This window comes from Myripristis murdjan, chromosome 13, assembly GCF_902150065.1.
Source record: "Myripristis murdjan chromosome 13, fMyrMur1.1, whole genome shotgun sequence".
NCBI classification, from domain to species: domain Eukaryota; kingdom Metazoa; phylum Chordata; class Actinopteri; order Holocentriformes; family Holocentridae; genus Myripristis; species Myripristis murdjan.
The window spans coordinates 33,301,691-33,327,642 of NC_043992.1; the positions used below are offsets into that span (position 1 = coordinate 33,301,691).

At 44.7% G+C, this 25,952-nt stretch overlaps 1 protein-coding gene across 1 annotated transcript in view; it reads left to right on the forward strand.

The window, feature by feature from the left end:
• Positions 1-25,682, forward strand: part of nxn (nucleoredoxin) — a 54,089-nt gene extending 28,407 nt beyond the window's left edge. The window contains exons 2-8 of the mRNA XM_030067125.1: positions 12,739-12,856; positions 15,185-15,318; positions 17,688-17,788; positions 17,972-18,078; positions 18,991-19,170; positions 19,689-19,813; positions 24,583-25,682. Of these exons, the coding sequence (XP_029922985.1) occupies positions 12,739-12,856; positions 15,185-15,318; positions 17,688-17,788; positions 17,972-18,078; positions 18,991-19,170; positions 19,689-19,813; positions 24,583-24,765 (948 nt within the window). The 3' untranslated portion in view covers positions 24,766-25,682. The remainder of the gene's footprint in view (positions 1-12,738; positions 12,857-15,184; positions 15,319-17,687; positions 17,789-17,971; positions 18,079-18,990; positions 19,171-19,688; positions 19,814-24,582) is intronic.
• Positions 25,683-25,952: the final 270 nt, after the last annotated feature.

Genomic DNA, 25,952 nt, shown 5'->3' on the forward strand with positions numbered 1-25,952 from the left:
ACCAACCTTTCCCTCGCTCTGATGTGCAGCTTGAAATGTTTAAAACAGCAAAGATGGAGGAGACACACTGTCTATCTGAACTGTGATTAAAAAAGGAAAATCTCGCCATCTCAGCCAAGGCAGTCATATGTCTTTGCAAACATTTTAGCTGCAGTCATTGAACAGCTTGTTTGTGACCCGACGAAAAGTCTGTGTTTGAGTACAGCCACGTCACATCCCTCTGGGTTAATAATGAAATACTCCGCTCTCGTGGATTGAGACTAAAGCTTGATTTGTGGGGAAACGGAGCCAGGAATTGAAATGGGGATTCAGGAGGCAGCTTAGAAACTGCAACTGTGTCCTGCTGGCTTGTTAGGCTAAGACACATGCCAAGTATTAGTAGCATCATGGCATCAAATCCATATCAGGAATACATCATTTCCACTCTCTTCTCTTTCCCTCCTGCCTCCACTATACCGTCGAATTCAGCAAGGCCACTGCTTTCAATAAAATGTCATCGAGTGATTTGATTTGATTGCTGTTGACTATGAGAAAGCATTTCAAGTAGTCTTTGTACGATAATGACTCAATGAATAGTGGAGATGTGGTGGGTTGAGTGGGGGATTTGGGCCTGAGGATTACATCATCTTGTCTAGAAAGCCCCTGAACTGCTGAAATAAGATATCATAAGAGTCTGTAGGAAGCCAAGGCTTAGTGAGGGAAGCTGACCTCGGCCTGCATCCGCGGGAGGCCTCAGATCTTTGCTGTCAGGATTGTGGAGCTGAATTACAAACAGACAGCCAAGCTCACACTTTCTCTGTTGATGCCATTCATTCTTTGATGCAGCGAAAGCTTCAAGTGCAAATGCCGGACTGCTCGCTCTACCTCAGAGAATGGAAATCACTCAGCAAAAAATGCTACACGGTTGTTTTTTTTTCTTTTTCTTTTTCTCCTCCCCTCTGCCTTGTTTCATCCTTGGGATCTTTACATGCGTACATAAAACAAATCCATATCTCTTTGCAAAAGAGGCCCTCAGGTCTGGGAGATGGGGAGGTGGTGAGTAGAGAGGCTGCTGAGTGTTTATTTAAAAGGTTTGTCCTTGTAAAATTTCATTTAAAAGGTGGGATTATGAGGTCAGGGAGGATCAGGGGTTGGACGGAGGCCGGGAGTGAACCGGTGCCATGAAAGCCATGCTATTTCAGCTCGGATATTAACGGCTTGAACTCTGAACCCGCGCCTTCTCCCAGAAGAGGACCATTGCCCTCCTGTCAGTCAGCCCTCCACTACGAGGACGTGATGGAGGGCCCGCCTCCCCCGCCGAACCTGGTAGCCTCTCTGTGCCTCTTTGTCACTGTGACGTCCTCGTCTTCTCTTGGTCTTGCTGATTCAGTATCACGATCAGGTCTTTTGCAGTGTTTTTAGCACATCTAAGTGCTTTCTTTTGGACAAAACCTTTCAACAAAACACTTGAAAGGAGCAAGTCATGAATTTCTTAGGACCCTTTCTACAGTGATGGAGAAAGTGCAACAAATTGCTGCTCGAGTAGAAGCACTGTTACTTTGCTGAGGTTTTACTTGAGTAGAGGTTCTGCTGCAAAAAAAAATGACTTTTTCAAAATAATAACTTCAAGTGTGATCTTTTCCTAGCAGTTACAAAAGGTTCAAACTGGAGTCTTTTAAAGGTGCATTGCGCATAACTGCAGGGGATTGACTGAAATGAGGACCCCATTGACTCAACTCACACATATGGAATAAGCACATAATTATGAAGGTTGGGTCTACGTGGTTCTCATTGTCAGGCCAACTCGTTGATATTTTTCCCTTTTTTCCTACACATGCCTCACATTTAGTCTCAGTGGTCCTCATTTCCATCAAGCAGTTTTCATTGTTTGGCTTTTATTGGAAATTTGGAAATGATAAAAAAGTAGAACCAACAAAGCAGAGCCAGATTCCTCTTCTCCTCTTTGCTGAGTAAGCTTTTATTGTGAAAGGTTCTGCAATCTGTCATTGATCATTTGCTCTCTGTAATGGATCTGATTTTAAAATGGGGTGAAGTTCAATACTCGAGCAGAGATGGACTTAAGTAAGAGTAAAATTAATGGCACCGATTTACTGAAAATACTCAAACTACTCAGCCACACAAAATTACAGCAGCATGAGCAAATGGACTTAGTTACTTCCACCTCTGCCTTTTTATAACAATTCAAAGAGCTCTGCTTCTTACTTTAAAAATACATAGACCTCCATCTGGAGTTTTATGACAAATAATGTACATACGACCCAATAGTGCGAGAATATGTCAGTGATATAGGCATATAACCATCATGTTCATTCCCTAACCCTGTCAGATATGCCCTCCAAAGTGTGTGTGTGTGTGTGTTGGTTATATATTGGTGTTTCTGGATACAATCGACCAGAATGAAGTTTCTCTGCTCTTGCCTCTGCGACTGTGACTTTAAAAGTGGGATGGATGGATGGATGCTTTTTTGGTATGTGTATTATGCTGCAGTAAAAGTGAAATAATATTCCTGAGGACAGTACAATGTCCCACTGAAATTGTATGAATCAATAGATATAATTTAAAGGTCTTTTTCAACTTTGAAGAGTTTCACTTTTCTTTTTCAGCTGCGCCAAATGATAGATCACAATCAATCGGCTGTTCATTTATAGGCCCTAAATGTAAGGAAACATGTATTAGAAATGTTATCAATATTGTTTGTGTGCATGTCTGTTTTGGGGCTGACAAAGTAGTTATTCATCCCCCCCACCACACCCCAAGAAATGCGGTCCAGATTTGATGGTTATTTAATTTGTATGATGGTGTGTGGAATATTTAATCAGGAACACAAATGAAATCTGTGGCCATGTGTCTGAGTAACTGTCCAGCCAGTCTGAGCTGATTTGAGAGCACATTGTCGGAGCCAAGCAGATCTTGGAGGAGGCGAGTGGGGAGGATGGAATGGCGGCGGCGGTGGGGGAGCTTATGTGATTCTGAATTTGCTGGTCCTGCTGTGAAAAGAAGGGGAGGGGAGGGGGGGGCATGAATGAGGCATGTGTGGAGTAGAGTGCTGAGGGTTTTGTGATTCTGTGTGTGTGTGTGTGTGTGTGTGTGTGAGGGATGGGGGGTCCAGATGTACACTCTACTCCATAAACCCACGAGGCCTGCCTGCAGCAGCAGCAAAACAGATGTGCTTTTTAATGAGCGTAAGACTAGAGGAGGAAACGGGTTAATAGATGGATATAAAGTGTCACCATATAACCAAATGTCACCGTGGAACTTAATCTGGCTCAGGTAATGGGCAGAAGGAGCCACGACTATTCCCTTTTTTAAGGAGAAGAGAATCAGTCTTGAGGTGCCAGCCCATCACTGTACATCACAGTCCCCAGTAATACTCTACTGAGATTTCCCTGTAAAGTATATATGAGAAATTGGATTCCTATGATGCCTGGAGCAGAAGGCAGTTGTCAAGCTCATATCACTATATATAGTATCACATGTGTGTGTGTGTGTGTGTACATTGCTGAGGTTTTCGGTGTGCTGCCTCTGTCACAAGTCCGTGTTGTTTTATGAGGCAGTGCAGACACAGGGTGTCATTGTGATTTATGAGGCTCCTTGCTGGCTGTGGAGGCTACAATCAGATCAAAAATACTCGCCCAAGTACACAGAAAGCATGTGTCTCAACATATGTCACTTACTGTGTAGATTACGCTTTATTGGATGTGCTCATGACATTATTCAAAGTAGTCTTAAGTAGTCTGTTGAGCGTATTTAGGGCAGCAGTAAATGCCTCAGTCGTATTATTTTGTCCTGAAGGCTGCATGCCCAGTTTGTAATACACGTTGGCACGTACAGAGGACATACCATAGGTGCTACTCACCACATACCAGAATGCAATAAGCAGTTAGCTGTGAAAACAACATTTCAGAAATCAATCTCATATTTCGTGTTTTAATTACACTCATGTGGTGTTCTCGCTGCAGGCCGGTCCAGAGTGTCAGTGCAAAAGAAAACCACAACGCTAAGTGCTGCTAAACCAGTCACGTAAACATGTATTGTGCTAGACAGAAGATAGAATCCAGGGTTGCCTTGGTTATGCGCCCACTGATAATGCCTCTATGAAATTGTCTATCTCCTTTCTATAAATATTAATGCGTGGCGTTGGGGTGGGACTGGGGAGCCAAGCAGCGGCTCCGGCAGACTTCCCAGGGTTCCAGTGCGAAGGAGGAGTGGGAGTTAAATGCAGGGTTAAACAGAGGTCACAACAGGGAAGCTGGCTTAGCTCCACGCCCAGCCCCCTCCCCTGGTACTCTCCAGGAAACTGGGGTACAAGGAAATAATAGCAACATGGAACCTCATTGTTATAATTTATGCATTGCTGCATTCGACCGATTTGCGCAGTTGAGCTAATTGAGCAATATCTGTGAAAAGCACATGCATAAAAATTAACGTGTGCTGAAAGGCTTATTCTAATGTGCATTTTATAGTATGAATTTGCCTGATTATTATTAATGTATAATCGCCTGAGATTCCTGAGTTTAGAGACACTGAAGGTGGGGCAGTAGCAGAGGCTTAATGGTGCAGCACAAGGTGTGTGTGGGGGCATGTGATTTGCAGCATTTGGAGTACGTGTGTTTGCGAATACGCGAATGCTTCTGCCTGCTGCCAGGGTCCATTCCAGACTGTATTGGATTACAGTTAATGCATGATAGAGCGTGTGTTGAATTACCTCCGGCAGACCGCATGCAAAAACTCCAAAAATCCACAGGGTTTTCTGAATCATGAGGCGGGCCATCACTGAGTGTATTATGGCGGTCTCCAAAGATCACGCAGTGGCCGGTGACAGTCCAGGCCCAGCTGGTCCGGAACCAGACCAGCTTTGTATCACCTCTCTGTCTGGAGGACCCTGCAGGCCTCAACTTGATGAAATGCAGGCTGATGGCACATAGTGGGAGTATCAACTGCCTAAGTTCGGACAACATGCTCACTGTTATCTCGCTGACAGTAAATCATTATTACTCACTTGAATTTTTTTTTTTTTTTTTTTTTTTTCAGCAATATTTAATGATTCACCTGTGACATGTTTGTCTTGGTTGCAATCCCATTACTTGGTGAAACTTAAAGGAGCAGAGGACACATAACCGGTGTTTGTACAAGTGGAGTTAGAGCTGGGCAATATGGATAAAATCAAATATCACTTTATCTTTAACCAAATATTTTGATATTGATAGTGTTTTTTTTTTCATAAGGTATTTACAAATTAAATGTTTGATCATTTGATATGATGACCAAGCAGGTAGAAGCAAATAATAAACAGCTTGAAGTTGCATCCCGTTGCTGTAATGCAGCCTGTAAAACCAAGACAACGCCAATGCCATATCATGATATTATGATATCCAAAACCCCGGACGACGTCTAGCTTCATGTCACAATATTGATATAATATTGTAATCAATATATTGCCAAGACCTAGGTGTTAGCTAGAAGCAGTCACACAACACATCAGCGTTTTCCAAATAATATCATCTGCATTGTGGTTGTGACTATGCCGCTACTTTATTTTTATAAATAAAATGACATCGCTGTCAACTTCTCATATATATATATACTGTGCATGTGTGTATAGTTAATTACTTCACTACTGTGCTCTTTGTCATTTATCAGAGGCCGGGGGGAGAGAGAGGGTGCCTGCAGGGGGAGGGAGGCAGACGGATTGGTCTAAACACCACTGGGAGCGAAGAATGCACCCCCTGCCGTAATGACCTTTGGCCTTGCAGAATGTAGGCCTCAGGGGCAGCCCACGCCTGTGGAGAGACAATGCTGCAGATACCTATTGAGCCCTGGCTTTTTACTCCTTTACAATTCCCCTTTTACGCCACATTCTTCACTACATAAAAACTTCTCGCCATACAGGGCCCAAGTTTGGATTTAGAGCCTGTATTCAGAGCGTAGCTTTTGTGCCTGCACACAAGGCTGGAGGGGACCACCCCCCCACCCCACCACCACCACCACCCCTCGCTCTTTCTGGTTCCCTTACTCAATTTCTCGCTCCCTCATTCTGTCTCCCCTCTCTTTTTCTAGGCGGTTATTTCCCCTAAGCCCTCTGACATTCTGGCACCTGTTTTCCTCACAAAACCGTTAATTTATCACTGAATTATTAACTAAGAGCTCACAATGTGTCTGGCACTCGGTGACATGTCCTGACTTGGGGGGTTACCATGGCAACGGGGGCCGTCATCGAAAAAGCAATTTAGCCAGCATATCAGTCTGCATGGAGGATCCACCGCTAAAATGGCTGGGCCAGTGAATGTTATAGTGTAAAAAATATGATATAGCGGAGACGTTATGCATTTAAGAGGCGGGGGACTGATGTGAAACCAGCGGGCTTTCTTCTGGAGAAAATCTGGGAAGTGCATTTTCCTGTCAGAGTGGGGCTTTATATATTGCAGGATGAACTTCTGTAATGAGCACCGTGGAGCGGAGTGAGTGGCCTGTAATGTTACACTTAGATTTTATGCATTTAGCTGGCACTCAGAATGGCTTACAAAATTGTACAAGTGCAAATAGTGGAGCAGAATTCGATGTCTGTACCATAGTAACCAGAGGTAAAAAAAAAAAAAAAAAAAAAAAAAGATGATAAAACAGAATTTAGGCAAGATAAAAGGATTTATTTTGTCTTGTGGATGTGGAGGGAAGACGATATGCACATTTCAAGTGCAGGTTGGACCGAGGCACAACAAGAGAGGGGTCATCAGTCGAGGACAGACAACGGGGCGGGGGGGGGGCGACTGTGCAGCTGTCACAGGGGTGGGAGGTGTGTTTCACCACCGGGGAGACAGAACATAGGAGAGTCTTCTTGATGGGGTAAAGCGATGGTCAGGTCACAGCACAGATGGAAGCACTAAGTAACCCACTAGCCGGGGTACAGGGCTGAAGTACAGCTAAGAGGTGGGAGGGGAAGGTTCCCTTTGTAGCCTTGAAGAGCAGCAACAGGGTTTTGAAGTGGATACAGGCAGTTACTGAGAGCCTCGGGAGCAGATTGAGCAGAGGCGGGGTGCAGCATGGAAGAATGTAAGTCAAGGCAAGCTGCAGGGGCCCAGCCAAAAGGGAGTTACAGTGCTACAGCCAGGAGATGTAGGGAGCAAATTACCAGTGTAGGTTGTAATCAGACAAGTTTGTTTCTCATCTGCTCCGTCCTCAACCTAAAGACTGAGAACAAAATGCACAATGTCTTTTTTTTTTTTTTTTTTTTTTTTTTTTTTTACGAGGGCTGAAAGTTGATGACGAATGAACTGGACGCTGTTTTTCATTACATGTAAAAAATCGTTTGAATCCATGCTGCCAGATTTTTTTTTTTTTTTTTAAGGCTATGTTAAACGCATGCCATTGTCTCCCAAAACAGCAGTCCAGCCAACAGCCTCCTCTCCCCTGTCCTTCCTCAGTAAATCTTTATGGTCAGATATCACACTGCCTGCAGGCACGTTCTATAAAAAGACCCGGTAAAAGACAAATGCTTTTGTTGAACACGTCTTCAGGGGGGCAGGCCGGTCCATCAGACAGAGAAACTCCATGGCATGCTGTCTTTTATCAAATTGCTTCACACAGTACAGCAACCAAGATCTATCGGAAGCAGTCCAGCCCTTGATCATGTGACCGTTGTCTTTTCTGTAGATAATGTCTACACTGTTGTTTCCTCTGTAGGCCTCCATCGCTGTAGAATTTAATCATGTCCTGCTCTCCATTTTGAAAAATACTGTCTGTTTAACCAGAAAATCAAATCACAGTGAGACATGACATTACTTTCTCCTGCCTTCTCACTTCTCTCTGAATAATGTGGAACACATTACTGGTTTTATAGAAGTCTGAGCTGTGTACCAGCCTAACAGAAAGCACCGTGCCAATAAACTCCCCTTGACTTGAATGAAAAGATTATATGGTCAACATTTTTGTGCTATAATGAAAGGCACTGAGAATTCGCCAGTTGGTTAAATTAAATTTCATGACTCTACTATGTGCAGTTATGAATTAGGAATACTGTAGGTTGTTTGTGGGAAAGGAGATTTTTCAAAATGCGCCCAAGAGGCCCATGAAGTCACAACAGTCCAAACTACATCCCAAAATGCAATATAGGAGTGCTGTCGTCATCACGGTAATGCAGCATAGCTTTGACATAAGTGTCTAATGCTTTTATTATATTCTGCTTTATTGCTGTTTGTCCAACATATGTCACTCAAAGATACAAAGGCAGTGGTGCACATGCACTCTACTGAATGGGGCTAAATTTGCTTTTTAGCTGCCCTGTTGCAACCAAGTGGCAACACAAGCATCTGGCAGACGCCTCAGGCCTGACTTGCCCACTGAAAGCAGATCTGTGAAAAGATAGAGCTGGTTCAGTGACAGGTGAATTGGGCAGTGTGGTTATTGGAGAAATTCCCTCCACTCTAGTTCTCTCAACAGGGCGACACTCAAACAGCGAGCCACCACCGAGATCCACTGGTTACTGACAGAGGCCACATTTCACTGTAAGATGGGGCCTTGGCTGCAGGGGGCTCACGCAGGACTCAGTTAAAGTTGAAGCAGATGTGTGTGCATTTGAGGATTGTGAAGTATTGCAGGGAGCGGGGGCTCCTTGCCTCACCTAACCCCCTTTAAACAACCGAATGTTGCTAATAAAGTGCAACAGTGCAAAGAAGCATGAAAGCGATCGCCATGCATGACACTTAACAGGGAGATATGGACATCTTGGGAGTGGTTTTGTTTCCCTCCTGTATTTTTTTTTCCTTTTTCCAGTCACAGCATAGAGCAACATGGGTGCAGGCAGTAAATTAATGCAGTCATTGATTCCATTAAAAAAGGTTAGCTACACTGAAACAAAATCAGCATTTTCTTCAGACTCCACTTTGATCAGTGGGGCGATAACCTTTTCAACCCTCTTCTGAGAGGCTTTAATGTGAGATGCATACAGATAGCTCCATTCAGTGGAGTTTAGCCTGTTAGGCCTGGTATGTCCAATCAGGCTGATCTGCTGGCCCCACAGTGGGCTGCTTTGCTCTCACTCTGCTTCTGGAAATGGATCCGCAACCATGCGTGATCCAATTAGCATGATGAGCACCGGGCATAGCGCGAGCCTAATGCCTGCGTGTCCAGGAGAGTAAATGGATTGTTAGTATGGATTTCCATCTCTCCCTAGAGTCTTAACAGTTGGTGGGCTTTCTATGGGGGTTATTGGCATAGTTAATCCAGTGTGTAACTATATAGCCAAGCCTCCTGTCTGTTGATGTTGATAATGAATAGCAGTGTCCTTTGAGAATGCTGAGAGTGGCGGCATGCAGTCTTGCTGCACCGAACCCAATCTTTAACAGTCTGCATGTGCATGAGTAAAAGTGAAACCATTTCAGTGCTCTGTTGGACTCAGTTTCTTATCTCATGCAGCCAACATCTGTCACAGCGCCGTAAAGCACACAGAGCATCACGTCACCGGCGCTTAAATCAAATCATTACCATAGCAGATTAATAAAATCTAATAAAAGCTACAAAAAAATATGTTCAACACAATGTCAGGTTGAAGATGATTCTCAGCCAAGGAATGATTATTTATGTGTGTTATATCACAGCATATCATGTCACCATGTATATTTATTGTCTCAGCTGTAACACGCAGCCTGTGGCTATCCACAATGAGGCAGTGTTTCGGAGAAAGTCATTGTGATTACTGTGGCATGTGAGCCTCATGTTTTCTATTCAGAAGGAGGACAGAGGAGTAAAGAGTGCACTGTCATTGTGAGAGTGACAGAAGTTCAGGGAGGAAAAATGACTCCCGCTATTGTCTTCAGTGTTTCCACCCGCCGCAACTGTACGCTCTTGGCAGAATCCTCATGTTTGAAAAAGCGAGGATTCTCTCGACATGTTTTTAGGTTTTACAAGCAAATTCAGCCAAGCCAGCAACAGGAATGTCAATGGAAACACACCATGTTGTCAGTGACTCCGGGTCATGGAACTGTTGAAATTGTAAGGTCAGCCATCTGCCCTGAAATCATAACAGCCTTGTAGCTGTCATACACACTCCACAGGCAAATTGAAACCCGAAGGTGATATAGGATCCTGTGGTACTCTGAGCTGCAGCCAAATCTAGAAGCACACACACTGTTAATTCAGTGATGCAGTAAATTAGTGGTAGCACAAGGAGATGGAATGGGCTCTGCCTCTGACTTTGCTGCACCAATTTCTCTTTCAGCAGGCCCCTTGATGCTGCAGGATGAGAGCCCTAATGGCCCTGGAAAAAGCCTCAGATTGGGCACATACACCCATCCTCCGCTCCACTTTTAATAAACATAATGCAAGAGTATGCTTGTGCTGCAATTGTCTGAAAATTATCTTGGAGGAATGCACTGCACTGTGTTGTCAGCCTGCAGTGGTGTTGGTAGCTGTCTGTGGTTTCCATTTCTCTAACTACCATAACAAAAACCTGCTGGATGGAAACCTTTCAGAGCTCTGGTGTTAGCCTCACACATTTCCTTTAATATTATCCTAATAAGACAGCAGATGCCTGTTCCTGAGTTTTGGTGCACATTACGGAAGCCTTGTCATTCTTTTACCACCTGTTTTCACCATCATTTTAGCTCTTAAATATGCCACTATGTAGCTCAGCGTGGATACCTCTGGGCCTTGACATGGGAGCCATTTCTTGACATTTTTGTGTTAGCGGAGAGCCAATCCCCCTCTCACCCGGCCTTCTTTGCTTTTACATGTCCCCCTCACTCTTTTTCGACTAAGCCGGCACATCATCAGCACCCTTGCTATTCCCATTGGATGACAGCCGGCAGCCAAGTGAAACGGCTACACTACTGAGTTACACAGATGTCGTATTGGGCACATTAGTTACTGGAGACAGTCACAGTTAATGCCCCTAACCTCATCAATTTGCAAGCAGAGATTGAGTTTCCAGAGGCCCATAAGAGCATGGAGTGTGTGGTAAAACTGTTGACTGTGGCAGGCACTGAAGTTTGCTTTTGAGGGACTTCCAGACCAACATAGTCTAAGAGGCTCCGCGTCGTCTTCTCCATAGGAGAGACCGTCTGACCTCTGCAGTCAGAAAGGGGCTGTGGTCGACCCCGTACAAGCCCCAGATGTCATCGTACGCTCACCGTAGCAGGAGCAGCACACTCTGTGAAAGCTCTCTCCTCTCTGATGCAGTCTGCACGTCAGAGTCTCCCGGCCCCGCTCGCGCAGTGAAGTCACTGTTTTCATGAAAAGAGCAGCAAAAGGTTTTCATCAGCCCGGAGCTGAATGGTAACCGAACTCCCGGCTTACTTCACTGAGCCCCATGGAAAGCAGTCCTCACTTCATTTGGCTCACGTCGTCTTAGAATAACTTCTGCAGTATCCTGACAACTCAAATCATTGTGTTACACTGCTTCCAGAGACTGGTACAGTATAACACATCATATACATTATGGCACGGTGTAATATGTGCTCATTTGGTCGAGGTGTAGTCTTTTCTTTCCTACCTCAACTTGAAGTTTGGTATTTATCTCACTCTTAAGATATAACTTAGGGTATTTTTAATCTTTATTTAAGTGGCTAAATTGACTAAAACACATTTGTAATTCACCACAACACCCTTGAGAATGTTTATTAAGGAGACCAAGGGTCAAACACCCACAAATGCACACACACACCTGCCTAGTGCAATCACGGCACAGTCACTGGACTGCTCCACCAGAGCAGCGGGGGGCCTGGTTCCTCATAGGACACTTTGACAGTAGCTTTTGAGGACACAAACAGCGTTCCTGACTCCATTCCCCTACCTTAATTTTCTTATCTGGTACAGGAATTCAGACCAGGGACCTTCTGGTTGCTCTGTAGTTGCTGAAGCAGCAACCTCACATCGCAGTGATTGATGCTCTTGAGGAAAAATAACAATTTTCCATTCACAGAGTAGGCCTCTTCCCTCTGATATGGAAAGTGAGTCAGATATGGGAAATGCTTGATCTGCCCTTTGATGTTGAGGACTACACTGATTGCTGAACCCTATAAATAGCATCAGCCCATGCACATATTTCCGGTTATAAAGAGACTGATCTAGATTTTATGTGGCTGTATTAATACCAACCCGTCGTACAGAAGGCACGGTAATTGCATTTAAAGCCACCGATCCCCCATAAATGCCTGTCAAAATATGCATCATATATTCAACAAGATTCAATAATTTACGGTGTTATACACTCGGGAAGGATAAAGGAAAGGCTTCCTCCAGCAGCCGAGTGGCAGAAGTGGTGCTGCAGAGCGATCTGTCAAGTGTAGATTTTTCCGCTGCACAGCCTGGTTTACCCTTATTCATGACACAGCAGGGACAAAATGCCCCCCGTTGACTTTGCTCCGATACAGTCTCTTTAAAGTTAGATCACCCCTGCAGCAGTGTGATTCTCGCCCTCAGCTAATTCACCGCAGGGCTGACTGCTCTCGTGTTTTTATTCAACATGAAACTTTCCTGAGTCCCTTTTGTGCAATAGAGAGGGGGATTATCTGTATAAACAGTAACTGACTGACATTTGTTAGTTTGGTCAGAAAGCAGCAGCAATAGGCCGGTATCGAAGACCTGATTTTAGACCACATAGAAAAGTCATGTCACAGCTGTTTTTCTAGCTCTGAAACTGAAATGAATAAGAATGTGCTTTTTTTTTTTTTTTTTTTTTTTTTTTTTTTTTATAAGGTCTTTCCACTCACGGTTTTCCGCTTCTCTTATCGTCCTCTGTCTCTCCAGATGAAGCTGTGGAACAAGTACAAAGTGACCAGCATCCCATCTCTGGTGTTTGTGGATGCAACCACGGGGAAGGTGGTGTGTCGGAACGGTTTACTGGTGGTCAGAGATGACCCAAAAGGTGAGATCAGCACACACACACACACACACACACACACACTGGACAGAATCAAATATCACGATATCTTCGACAAAACATCTTGATATTGACATCATAAAACTGTTGTAGGGGTCACTGTTCTTTCATAAGATATTTACAAGACATTTTAATAAACAGTCATTAATAACATGGCGACAGGGACCCGGCAGGTAGAGGCAAATAATAGAAAATAATAGTGTAGTAAAATGACAGAATTGCATCCCTTTATTGTGATACATCCTTTAAAACCAGAAAAACACTAAACTTACGCCATATCTTGATATTGCAATATCCACAAATCCCAAGTGATATCTAGCCTCATATCACACACAAACACACACACCCTGGTATAATACTAGTGAAAACGCTTAACCTCCAACTCGAACCTGAATCCCTTTTATTCAGTGTTTAATCTTTACCCAAGGCCCTCAGCCCTAAAAATATCCCTTTTGTTGAAGAAGCCTTGAAAACAGTAATGATAAATTACCCTTCTTCAGGCTTTTCTATTTTTGTAAGGATATTTGAAGCCCACAAGTTGTCAAAAACAGAGATAAATATCTCACATGGAGAGACACAATAAACAATACACACTTGCCAGCTCTCATAATAATGATGTATGCCAAATGCCTCGCCACATCATTCAGCATTTGGATAGGACATATTTTACAATAACCCCCCACCCCCCAACCCCACCCCTCCTTATTTTTGTTGATGCTGCTGTAATTGCGGTGCTGCATGAATGTTACACAGTGTCCATGTCTCACTCCCACTCCTGCAAACCTATCATTTCTGCGCTTTTAAAGTGGCGAGAGGCAGAGAATTAGCAAGAGTGGGCTCGCATTCCATTCTGGTAGAGCGGATGCGATCTGCGGCTAAAAAAGATCTCGGTATTTTTTAAATCCTGCTCTTCGGGACGCTGCCTGGTCAGCATGAGAAAGTCCCATTAGTCATGTGAGAGGGGGAGAATTAGCGGCGCAGTGGTACAGTAGCACGGCAGCAGGGCAGAATGGATTTCACATGGGCGCAGTGACAGATTTCGCCGCGCGCCTAATGAAACCCAGTGCGTGTCCGCCGCTGTGTTATTTCGATGATTCATTAACTGTACCGCCAAACGAGATGTGGGGAAAGACGAGATTAATCCCCTCCTTTTAGTAGCAAAGACGGCATTTGATTACATTGCAAAGTAGGGGAGTGCTGTATGTGGGAGTTGACCGTCCTTCCCCAGAGGGTTCTGCACTTTCTAGCCATGCTGCATCACTGTCAGTAAAGACAGGTTGTTTTGCTGCAGTCAGTCACAGAGACAGAGCCGTACACACTGTTTGACACTGTTGTGACCCAGAATTTTTTGCCTCTACCTGCTTGGATCTCCACATCAATAATCGATGTTAATCAAAACCTTGTGTGCAATTATCTTTTGAAAGCATCAAATCGAAATCTTACAGTATCGTCACAATATTGAGGTGTTTGGTCAAAAATATCACGATATTTCATTTTGTCTTTATCTCCCAGCTCTAGTGTGAGAGTGCCACAAATCCAATCAGCTGAGGCGTCTACAGGGTTGTGAGAATTAGAGGGCAGTAAAAGTTTGCCACGCATGGAGGACGGGAGGGGGTGGGTGGCTGGGTGATTCGGGACCCTCTCCCTTTCACTGTTGATGAAAGGCCTGACTTGAGTGGTGGCAGACTTGCCTGCAGCGCAAAGATGGAGTGCACTTTTACAATCAGGGCAACAATAAAAGGCAGAGGCAGCACAGTGCAGACGTGTCATTCCTGCCTAGTGAAGCCCTAGACAACCAGGCTCACATAAAGAGGCCTTTATGAAGCAGCCATTCAGGGGTTTTATTTATGATTACCCCCGTTTTTTTTTATTTGGTCATACCAAATGCATCTCTAGAGCTTGACACTGACAATGCAGACACCTTGAAAAGGAAGCGAGAGTGAAAGAAAGCGAAGGGAGGAGGGAGTATTGCTGGCAGCGGCCCTCTTTCACTTGGGAGGCATGGCTTTCAGTCATCATTAAAACCACATTTTGCATCTGTTGTGCAGTCACATTACCAAAAGCAGATGACACCAGTCACACAGGAGCCTGTGAGTAATGTATGCGCGGCAAATGCACGTGATTTTATTTAATATCTAATAGGCATGACAGAGAATGGACAGAGCGCTCCAGTTCTCAATGAGGGGTTGTTAAACAGAAAAGCTTTCCTCTCTGTCACGCACCTGACACATGGCTCCCTCTGTTCTGTGTCTTTCTACCATCTTCCCCCCTTCCCCCTTCCATCATTCCCTCCACTTTCTGACCTTCTCTCAGGTCTGGAGTTCCCCTGGGGGCCAAAACCTTTTGCGGAGGTGGTGGCAGGGCCTCTGCTCAGGAACAACAGGCAGACGACAGACAGCAGCTCTCTGGAGGGACACTACGTGGGAGTGTACTTCTCAGCACACTGGGTGAGTGTGGAGAGGACAAAGAGGCAAAGGGGCAGGGGAAGGAGCTTGATCTAGCCTTTTTGGACCCCTAACTATGCTGTGCTGTAAGTGTTATCACTATCAAAACAGTCAGGCAGCAGTAAAAGCGAGGGCAGCACCGGTAAGCCCCAGCAGGAATCAGCAGAGCAGTCAACATGACAGATAAAAGACAGGGGCACTGGAGGGTGCACGGGGCTCCATTGTGTTAGTATGTGTACATTAACAGTGGTTAGCTGTCCCTGTCTGCTTTCACCACCTCCTCTGGCCCTTAAAAGTACACATCAGTCACCACACCCCGCTGACATCAGGCTATTGTCTCTTCTCTGTCCTGTGCCTGCTGATAGCTCGTGAAGGTCATGACTCAGCGATGCATGAAAGGATTTATATCATTGGTGAGCCGTTGCTGATGAGACACAGTGCAGGCTACCAAACCCAGCTGCAAGAGCTGCAGCCTCAGAGACCAGCCCCTCAGACCCATGACGCCTGAGCTGGAGGCTGGCTCAAACCCCAAAGCCACACAAACTGAAAGGGACAAGTCACAAAAGCCATTACATGACTCTCTTTATGGCGTTTTAACACCACAGTCCCCCTGGTTAAATCTATTAAAGTTATATTACAGACACGGAATGCCAGTACCTGGCTTTCTTGTCCGTTCAGCCATAAAAATGCTCAGATTTTTCCCCCATGTTCTCAGGACCTGAAATGGCCCATGGCAGCAAAGGGAGGTCCATATTCAACAGGCAGTTTATCATTGTCAGCTGCAGTGTGAAGCCGTACTGAAGTGCAATTCAATTTATGTTCAAAACTAAGTTGTTAAGACCCAAGCATTACCAAAAGAGCCAATATATAGCTTTGAACTGCTGCCAACTGTTGTTCTTTTTAAATAGAGAAAGGCCACATGATGCAAACATATTGGTCTTTGTTTTGTTTTGCTTTTTTTTTTTAAGTTCACCTTGATGATGTAACCTACTGTAGTTACTGAAAGAAAAAAAATGGACTTGATAATCCACTTGATAATGCTGACTACAGCTGGTTCTGATAACACTCTAAATGAAGGCCTTTATGCCTGAATTGTAAACATGCCTGCATTAAAAGCATTTTGAGAAAAACTAGAGCTTGTCAAAAAAAAAAGCCAAAAATCCCAATTGCACTTAAAAACCTTCCTGTATGCCACTGCCTTTCACTAAATTATGCGCTGTAACTGTAATGCACTAGAGCCTTTTTAAACTTTTATTGTAACTAATTTATTCATTTTCCCCCCCTTCCATTTAATCCTGCCTTTTGAATCTTGTTTTTATATCTTCTTAAATCTTATGTAAAACACTTTTGAATTGCCTCGTGCAAATCCACTGCAAAGCCGGAGAGTGCACTTGCTCCGAAAAGAGCCTTATCAGTCCCTTCAGTGCTTTGCCTTTATCACGAGCAAAACGTCTCAGAGCGTGCGAAATATACACAATAAAAATGTGACACCACATCTATAAACTGCAACAAAACAATCTGTGACCACCACATTGATTGTGCTTCCCACTCCCTCTGTCCCTCGGGGTCGAGAGGAACATGCACAATCAAATCTCCGAGTGTACTTAACATATCCACTGTCATCGCCTCGAGTGGGGAAATAGCATCTTTCGCAATCAGGCTTGCATCTACTGAGCAAATAAGAATAGATTTCATGCTTTATTACACCAAACAGATAGTGGTAATAAAGATACTACAACTTACTTATTCGAATAGAGAATTTAGTCACTGATAATGTATCGGAAAACTAGCATATTAAGATAAAAGTAATGCAGTTCCACAGTGGAGCGCTCACTTGCTCTCTGCCGTGTGTACATGATATAAATAATCAGTGTTTGTATTTTTCCAGTAGATCCACCACTGTGGTCAGCGAGCCGGAGAGGGAGCTTGAAGTGCTGAGAGAGAATCGAGTGTGTAGGAGAGTGAGATCGATTCGACACTAGACTAGACTGCTTGTTTTCCTGCTTCCACTGCTGCCATGGCATTCTGATGTCATCTTAATGCCAGCCATACCGCCACTCCCCCTGCTCGGCTGGAGTGGGGGGCTCGCAAAACACACACACACACACTGACACACACACACTGTGAATAACAACAAATGCTGCGGAGCTAGAGCATTACAACAGGATTAGTGTTTCAAGAGAGTGTATCTGAAAGCAGCTGGATGCAAAAGGAGAGTCTGTTCCTAGTTGTGTGGCTGGAAGTTTGGTTGAAGTGGTCGGGAAAGACCCCCGAGCAGCAATCCCAAATATTTGTCACCATTTGTGTTCACACTCACCCATTATAATACCCCGTGCGCTCTCTTTTTTTTTCTCTTTCTGTCTGCCTGTTAGTGCCCACCGTGCCGCAGTCTGACCCGGGTGTTGGTGGAATCGTATCGCACCGTCAAGGAATCGGGTCAGAAGTTTGAGATCGTGTTCGTCAGCGCCGACAGGTAAGATTAATCGTGTCAGTAATATCGGCTGTCGCACTCTTTCTCACACATGCATATCTCTGTCTCTGTCAGTCACGGACACACACACACACACACACGCAGGCAGCCTTTTCAATGCAGCTGCTAATGGAAGCGGGCCAACATCTTGATTCGCTGCCGTTTTCTGCTTTCCGACCCCTGCAGGTCAGAGGAGTCCTTTAAGCAGTACTTCAGCGAGATGCCGTGGTTGGCAGTACCATATTCAGACGAGGCTCGGCGATCACGACTCAACAGACTCTATGGAATACAAGGTATTTTTACAGCCTCCTCCTCCTCCTTCTCCTGCGTGTCGCCTCAGATGTTCAAGCGGAGAGAAAGTACGAAAGGTTGGACGCACGTCTGCCCGCCTTAATCATGTCGTGTACTGCAACGGCACAATGGCTGCCAGTTGTGCGTGCTGGGCAGGGGAACAGCGATGCAGATCGCCCCGCAGCCTGAGGAATGTGGGCCGGTAATCAAGTTTGCTGTTTCGCTCGCTACGGAAGGGCTGTTTCCCTCCCCTCTGTGCCTCCCTCTCTCTTTCTCTTCCTCTGATTCCCTCCTCTGTCTGCACAGAGGAGTGTGGATGCAGTTAGAGCGTGCTGGCTCTTTGCCTCTCCTGACGGAATGTGAGGAATGCACCGAGGACGAGTCGATACTGCCCCCCCTCCAGCACTCAAAGCCCTGCAACTCATGCAGGCCCCCACCTCTGTAGGCTTCACACCATGTGCACACACACACATATACCCTCACGCACACACACATGCACTCTGAGGAACACACTGACTCACGCAGGCTCTTCCCTCCCAGATGGTGTCTGTTTCTGATAAGGCTGTTAATATGGCAGCGAGATCCTAATCAGAAAGTTAGTGGGAGCGAGAAGGATCAGTTTAAAAAAAAAAAAAAAAAAAAAATCCTGAATAGTGGGCACAGCACAAGTCAGTCAAGCTGAGAGACGCCAGAGGAGCAAGAGCTGGTCAGAGAATGAGTGCAGCCTAAAGCATGCAACAAGAGACAAGAAACCTCAGCAGGAGAGGAAACATTACTGCATCATGAAGCAATAATTATGGGAAACAAGAGGAGGGTGGCCTCCACAGCAGCTTCCACTCTCTTGCCCAATCATTCGCTCCTCTCTTTCTCTCACACGTCATCCTCATCCTTTCTTTTCCTTTCTCCCTCTTCAGGTATTCCCACCCTGATTTTGCTGGACACAGAAGGACACATGATCACGCGACAGGGCCGTGTGGAGGTGCTGAACGACCTCGAGTGCCGGCTCTTCCCCTGGCACCCCCGGCCCGTGCTGGAACTGAGCGAGTCCAACGCCGTGCAGCTCCACGAGGGGCCCTGCCTCGTACTCTTTGTGGGTGAGTAGATGGGCATTCAACGCGGCGTCTGCAGCACGGCTCCGCATGGGGCCCTGCTTAGCGCTCCTCGTGAGTGCATGAATTGGCATTTATGTGCAGCAGATTGAATGTCAGACTCTATGGAAAATTCTTGCAGAGTCAAAGGTCCGTGGGCAATATTTTTTCTCTATTTATTGCTATGCTTGTACAGAGGGTGCAAAGACGCATATGGTAATGGATTTGTTAACAGCATCATAAACATTCTGCACATAAATCTTGTGAGAGCAGCTTGCTATTGTGAGGACTGAGGCAGAATAGCTGCAGTGCTGCTCCGCTCCGGGTGTTGGCTGCGATTCTGGTGACTCAGGTCAAAATGGAACAAGGGAGCGATCAAACAAAACAAGCCAATAACACCAAAGTCAGACCAAAGTGGTGGGGTGCACAGTGATGACCTCAGGGCTTGAGGCCACTCTGCTGTCTCCTAAGATCAGATTGGATCTGAAACGTCTGTATTCCCCTCCTCTTCCCGATTTGTGCAGACGCCGAGGAGGAAGGTGAGCTGGAGCCAGCCAAGGAGCTAATTCAGCCAATCGCAGAGAAGCTCATGGCCAAGTATAAAGCCAAGGAGGAGGAGACGCCGCTGCTGTTCTTTGTGGCCGGAGAGGTGAGATGCAGTCGATCCAGACAGAAGAGCACAAATTCACACCGTCTTACATCGCTCAGTTAGCTTTCACACTGGTTTGCATTCTTGCATAAGGTAGCTCATCTCTGTGTGTTTGAGTGGATGAGTCACCGCTGTACTGTAATGGGCCATCTGCTGCAGTTATCAGATGTCATATCGCTCCGGTCGAACATATCTGCACTCCACCTCGGTGATTGGTGAAACTGTAACATTAGAGAGGTGTGGAGTCAAGACGAGGCCACATAGAACTTGCAAACAAGAGAAAAAATATTGCAAGATATCCATGTAGTGAAGTGGGATTTAAAAAATGAAACCAAACAACCATAAATAAAAACTGAGTACTGAAAAAAAAAAAAAAAATACTTGGCATTTGAACCAATGTTGGAGACGCCTTACTCCTCTAGAAAAAGTTACAATGCATGTCCTGCAAACAATGTGCTGCAAAGAAAATCAAATATAAAGCACTTCAAGTACTTTTTTAAACTTCACTTTTATTTAAAATACTTTGATTTCATTGACAAATTGCTCAATGCTGACAACAATGCTTACTATGCAATATTTTTTTCTTCTGTTTTCAATTGAGTGTGGCCTCATCTGACTCCATACACAGGCCCCTGTTTGAGCCTCTGAGACTTGCAAGTGAGACACACAATCCCTTCCCTGTTCCACAATTCACCTGGGTGCTTGACTCAGGATAGCCGGGACCAGAGGGTGCCAGCAGAATTTCTCAACTCCCTCGCACCGCTTCCAAATCAGTCTCCTATCTCCTCCTTTATCTTCTCCCCCGTCTTCGCTGTGTGGGAGGGAACATTGAGTTTTCATAACTCTTGTTATCTCATGTTGTTCCAGCTCGACCTTTCCAGAACTTTTGGAGTTAGCAGCAACAGCAGCTATAATTGCCAGATTAGCTGCCCCCTCCTCACGTCCCCCACTCTCTGCCCTCGAGCTTCTCTCCTTCCCATTCTCTCTCTCTCTCTCTCTCTCTCTCTCTCTCTCTCTCTCTCTCCCTCTCTCTCTCTGTCCGGCGCCCTGGGAGGACAGTGCTGGTTTCTTATGTCACCCGGCAGGGGCAGGCTTAGGTTTCCACCATGGGGCTTGCACATGTGCTAACTGCCTGACCGTGTGTCCACATGTCTGTCCAAGGCTGCCCCACTCTCATGTCAGCCTTGAAATGTCAGTGACATACAAACACCAAGGACAAGTGCCTTTCATTTGTCACAAGGACAAACAAGAGTTGACACAGAAAATATCACACTCCTTGGCTGTATTGGTATATGTATTTGCAAATATTTATTTATCCTAACACAAAGACAAATTTGTTTTCGCATTGGAGTTTGTCGAGGCATAGAGGCCTGCGGGGCTGTGAGGTCAGTGCTGGTTTGTTGTGTTTGCTCTTGTTACATGTGCTGAAGCAGGTATAGGTTTTCATAGCAGTGCAGGTATAATTTCCTGGTGTCTGGGTCAACCAACGATTAAATCACTAGGCTTCTTTTCCAGACTGGGTTCGCTGTCAGATATCCCCCTCCTGCCACAGGCGTTGTGTCCTGCCCTTCAAAGAAGCAGAACACAACGCCTTGCAGGCTCTTGGCCTGGGTGAGGCCTGGTCCTTGCATGCTTCTCGCCAGGCCAGCTGCTGGTTTACTGTGTCCATGAGACAGCAGTATGCTGGCAGCCCCTCTGGGGGAGCCCAACCTGAGCAGAATGACAGAGGATCTCATTACTGCACTCAAAATGTTGCACTGTCAGACTCTGTGAAAGCAGGACAGCACAAAGAGCCACATGATTTATCAAAGTAAAAACAGGACAGGAGGAAAGATCACTGGTCCTTTTTTTTCTTATTCTGGCTGTATACTGGCTGATTCATGCAAAATGAGCTATAGGCTAGCAGTGTTATGCAATCACATGAGCAAAGTCTGTTGCTTGTGATTCGGCTCCTCAAAGCCTGGTTTGTTGGTGTCTCGATGAAATACAATAACCTTGGGGTGTAATGGGCTGCATATCCAGATAAAAATCTTTGTGCATTAATTACTAAAACGAGTTTACCAGCAATTTATTTATTTCTGTATATATCATACCATTCAATGTCTTAGCTCTTGTTTCTTTTATTTGATAAAATAAATTAAAAAAAAAAAAAAAAAAAAAAAAAACACTCAAGCAATGACACTAGGCTGTCTCTTGCATTAAAGCTCTGCTTTGGCAATACAATATCTTGAATACTCTGTAGTATTTTCTAATTCCTTTTTACAGTAACTAATAATGTCCTATTTACAGTAATTATAATTGTATTGGGGACAGTTACAATTATAGCTAACAACTATATTTCACAGAAGGGCACATCAAGGATTCATCATGGCTTTGTCACCTTTTTTGTAAACTGATAGGCTGAAATCTAATTCAGTTGACAGCCTTTAGTCACTGTTTAATTACATTTTAATGACATTCTTTGCTTGTACACATCGGGCAGTGATTTTATGGTTTTATGATAAGTTCCCTAGGAATACAGACTTACAGGGTATCGCTTAACCAATCACTGTTGATAATATCACATATTTCACAATGACAGCTCCTCAGACATCCAAGTCGACCAATCAGATGGATGCAAATCTGACCCACTGGTCAATGGGAGGTTTATTATCATTATCTGTTCAGGCCTTATCAGATGGTTGTCTGCGAAATGCCACAGTGCTTCAATAGGCAAAATAAGCCTGACACGGCACAGCAGGTTCCACACAGTAAACACACGCTGAGCCTTATCACAGCTGCGACTGCAGCCTGTAGCAGAGAGGCCCTTTGTCTTTTTGTTCTGAGCCGAGCTGGGGAGGGCGGGGGCCTCTGGAATGGCTGCAGCCATTGCACCTCACGAGAAGCAGTTTACACAAGCATAGCAGCCACACAAAAGAAGATGCATGACTTCCTACCGAGGCGAAGACTGATGCAGAGATTACATCTTCTCATATCAGAGAGGCTGGAAAGGCCACAGTGACAGATTGTGGGATTTCTCTCTTTGTGGTTCCTTTCCACTGTGTGCCCAGATGATCTATAATCTACGCACAGTATGGTTGCAAGAGAGCATGCAAGGAAAACATTGTTTTTGCTGTATGAGAATGGAGAAACATTCCACCCATAAAAATATTCTCTTAAGTATACCGACAGCTCACATCTGTGAGTATAAAGTGGTCGATGTGTAGTGATTTGCAGCATAATGAAATGGTAAAGATTTTGAGGAAGTGAGCTCCCTACAACCAAATACCACAGTGCAACTCATCTGTTCCATCTGTTAGCAGTTTTGCAAAGCAGAGGTCACAAACTTGGTGTTGGCATACTTATCCTTTTTAGGTAGCAGTGCAGCCAAGCTATTCAGCGAGAAGTCTGAGAGCTGATTGTGTGGTTTGATCCGTTTAGGAAGAATAGCTGCAGATTTCGCGATAACAGGGAAAGACATAGCAGCAAGACTTGAAAGAAGAATAACTTGAGCTGGAATATGTACCAGGAAATCCATCCAAAGTGGCTATATCTCCAGGTTGTCATGCCAATACACACATTGGTACATAAATCAGGCAGCCACAGTAACTAACAGTATAAACATCACAGGCTCTGTCCTCATGACAAGTCCAGCTCTTTGTTGCAGTGCCACCCCCTGGCCCTTTCTTGTTAGTTCTGCGTTTGCAGCACATTCTTTTCTATATGAAAGTGATATTCAGTCTTTCCAAGTCTGTGTCTGAGACAGAGGGCTAAGCTTAGGGGGAAATCAGGTCATCCTGTCATGAGGACGTGACAGAGGCAGTCTCAACACAGGGTGGATACAGTTCCAGCATGTCAAAAGTGAAGTGTGTGACTGCACAAAACACATGAAATCCATTCTGCTTAGAGATTTGACGGGGACAGTTCATCTTTGTCAAGGTGGTAATGCCACAGTGGAACTACAGGTGAATTACGAAACATCTTTTTGTTCCCAGTCTGGATAAGTAATGGCCCTTCTTAGTGTGTTTGAAAGATGCTGCCTGCCTGCTGTAGTGTAAGTGATTTATTTCTGTTACCTATTATTTCCTGCAATAACATGTTAAAGGGTGAAAGGTGAAATCACGCCTGAGGAAGACAAAGGGCGAGGCCCGTCCGAAAAAACCTGTTCAAAACACAGTAAAGAGATAAAATGTGTGTCCTCAGCAAAGGTTCAACCCCACAGTGTGCTATTTTTAACATAATTTCTTCAAAAAACACAAGAACACACACTGCTCCCTCTCCTGCCCACGTGCGGTTCAAACAGACTGCGATGCGTCTCTGATTTCCCAGCCTGATGTGAACGACTCTTTTAAAACGAGGGATGTTGTTGGACCCCCACCTGGTTCCCCTCCTGCCTCCTGAGCTCTCCCACACAGCAGGATGTATGACTAAGCCCAGGCTTTCTGGTTTCTCTGGGCAGGCTGCCTGCAGGAAGAGGCAGAGAAGAGTACTTCACAGTCTCCTGCAGAACTCTTGAGATTGTGCCTTGCAGTTGTGAATTTATGGGGGTAATCTTAACGTGCCACAGTTCACGTAATGGGTGCTGTCCCAGTTTTCTTTGCCAACAGCAAGTTTCAACTGATTAGCGATGGAGAAGTACGCAAGCTGAAGTGTCTTCTCATCTGGAGCTTATCCAGTGTTTGCCTTGCATGTTTGTCAAAGTAGCACACATACCCAGTGAGGAATGCACTGTTGTAACATGGTGTGACGTTGCGCTAATCTCTTGAAACCCTGTTCTTCCATCACCACAGGATGACATGAGTGACTCCCTGCGGGACTATACAAACCTCCCAGAGGCCGCACCTCTGCTCACTATCCTGGACATGTCCGCCCGAGCCAAGTACGTTCGGGATGTAGAGGAGATCACACCAGCCGTAGTGGAGCAATTTGTCAGCGACTTCCTAGCTGAGAAGCTCAAACCAGAGCCCATCTAAAGAAGAGGTCCAGATATATATGGAATATGGGACTCAAAACAGTCCTCACACCATCATCAACCCTTGACCTGTTGCTACACCCCTCACCCCTCCCAGCCTCTTCCCTCATTTCCCCTACTCTGTCAGACTGTTAAGAGAGACATCTCACTTTTTACTGACATTTTAACACTTTTTAGAAATGTCCCTCTTTCATGGAGTCCTCTCCTTCTCCTGTGGTGCCTTGCATTGACTATAGCCCGTACAGTAATATATATGGAGATTATGTTGCTTTTTTTTTGTTTTGTTTTGTTTGTTTGTTTGTTTTTTTTGTTGGCCTCTTTTTTTCACTCCATAGCATTTCTGAATTCTAGAAGAAACCAGAGAGTTACCCAGTGGACCTACATATTCAGTTGACTCTTTGCTTTCTGTTTTATCCGCAATATCCTTGTTACGTTTGTTTTTGAAATATGTTGAAAGAATAAAATGATTGCAACATTTTTTTTCAGTTGTAATTCACATGTACACACGGTGCAAATGTGCTAAAACCTCAGTTTGGATGTAGCCGTCAGCCTTTATGGTCCTATCCATTAAAAAGAAAGAAAGAAAAAAAAAAAAGTACGCCAGATGCACATACAGTAAAGAACACGTTGCTTGTAATAGACCAATGACTGATGTTTAAAACTCTGTGTCTTGTTGTGTGTCATGATGTGAGTGAAAGTCATCTCTTGCCAGTTGTTAAAGGTGGTTCTCATCTCAGCAGCCATTATGAGGATTTTCTGTGAAGGTCCCCTTATGAAAAGGCCAGATATTTTTGAAGGCACAAAAGTGGCATTTGAAATTTGAAAAGTGTTGAATGTATATTTCCCTATATTCTGTTACTCCCAGGTTGTATCTCAAGTCATGACTTCTCACAACCATTAAAAATTCACTGTTAAGCACAAAGCTCTGTCCCTGTATTATAAGCTCCATCAAGGTTAGGTATTGGATATGCAAAATATACACAGTGCAATAATAAACCAATTCCATGGATAGATGTGGCCTATTTAAATTCATGGGTGCGAGAGAAGGCAATGTTGCATTTACTGCAGGAGACACCATTCAGATTGAAATTTGTTGATACTGTGCAAAACCCAAGTTAAATGCAAATTTTACTTTGACCACACAGTTCATTAATTTCACAGCTTTTTCATGATAGATGAAAGACTCTA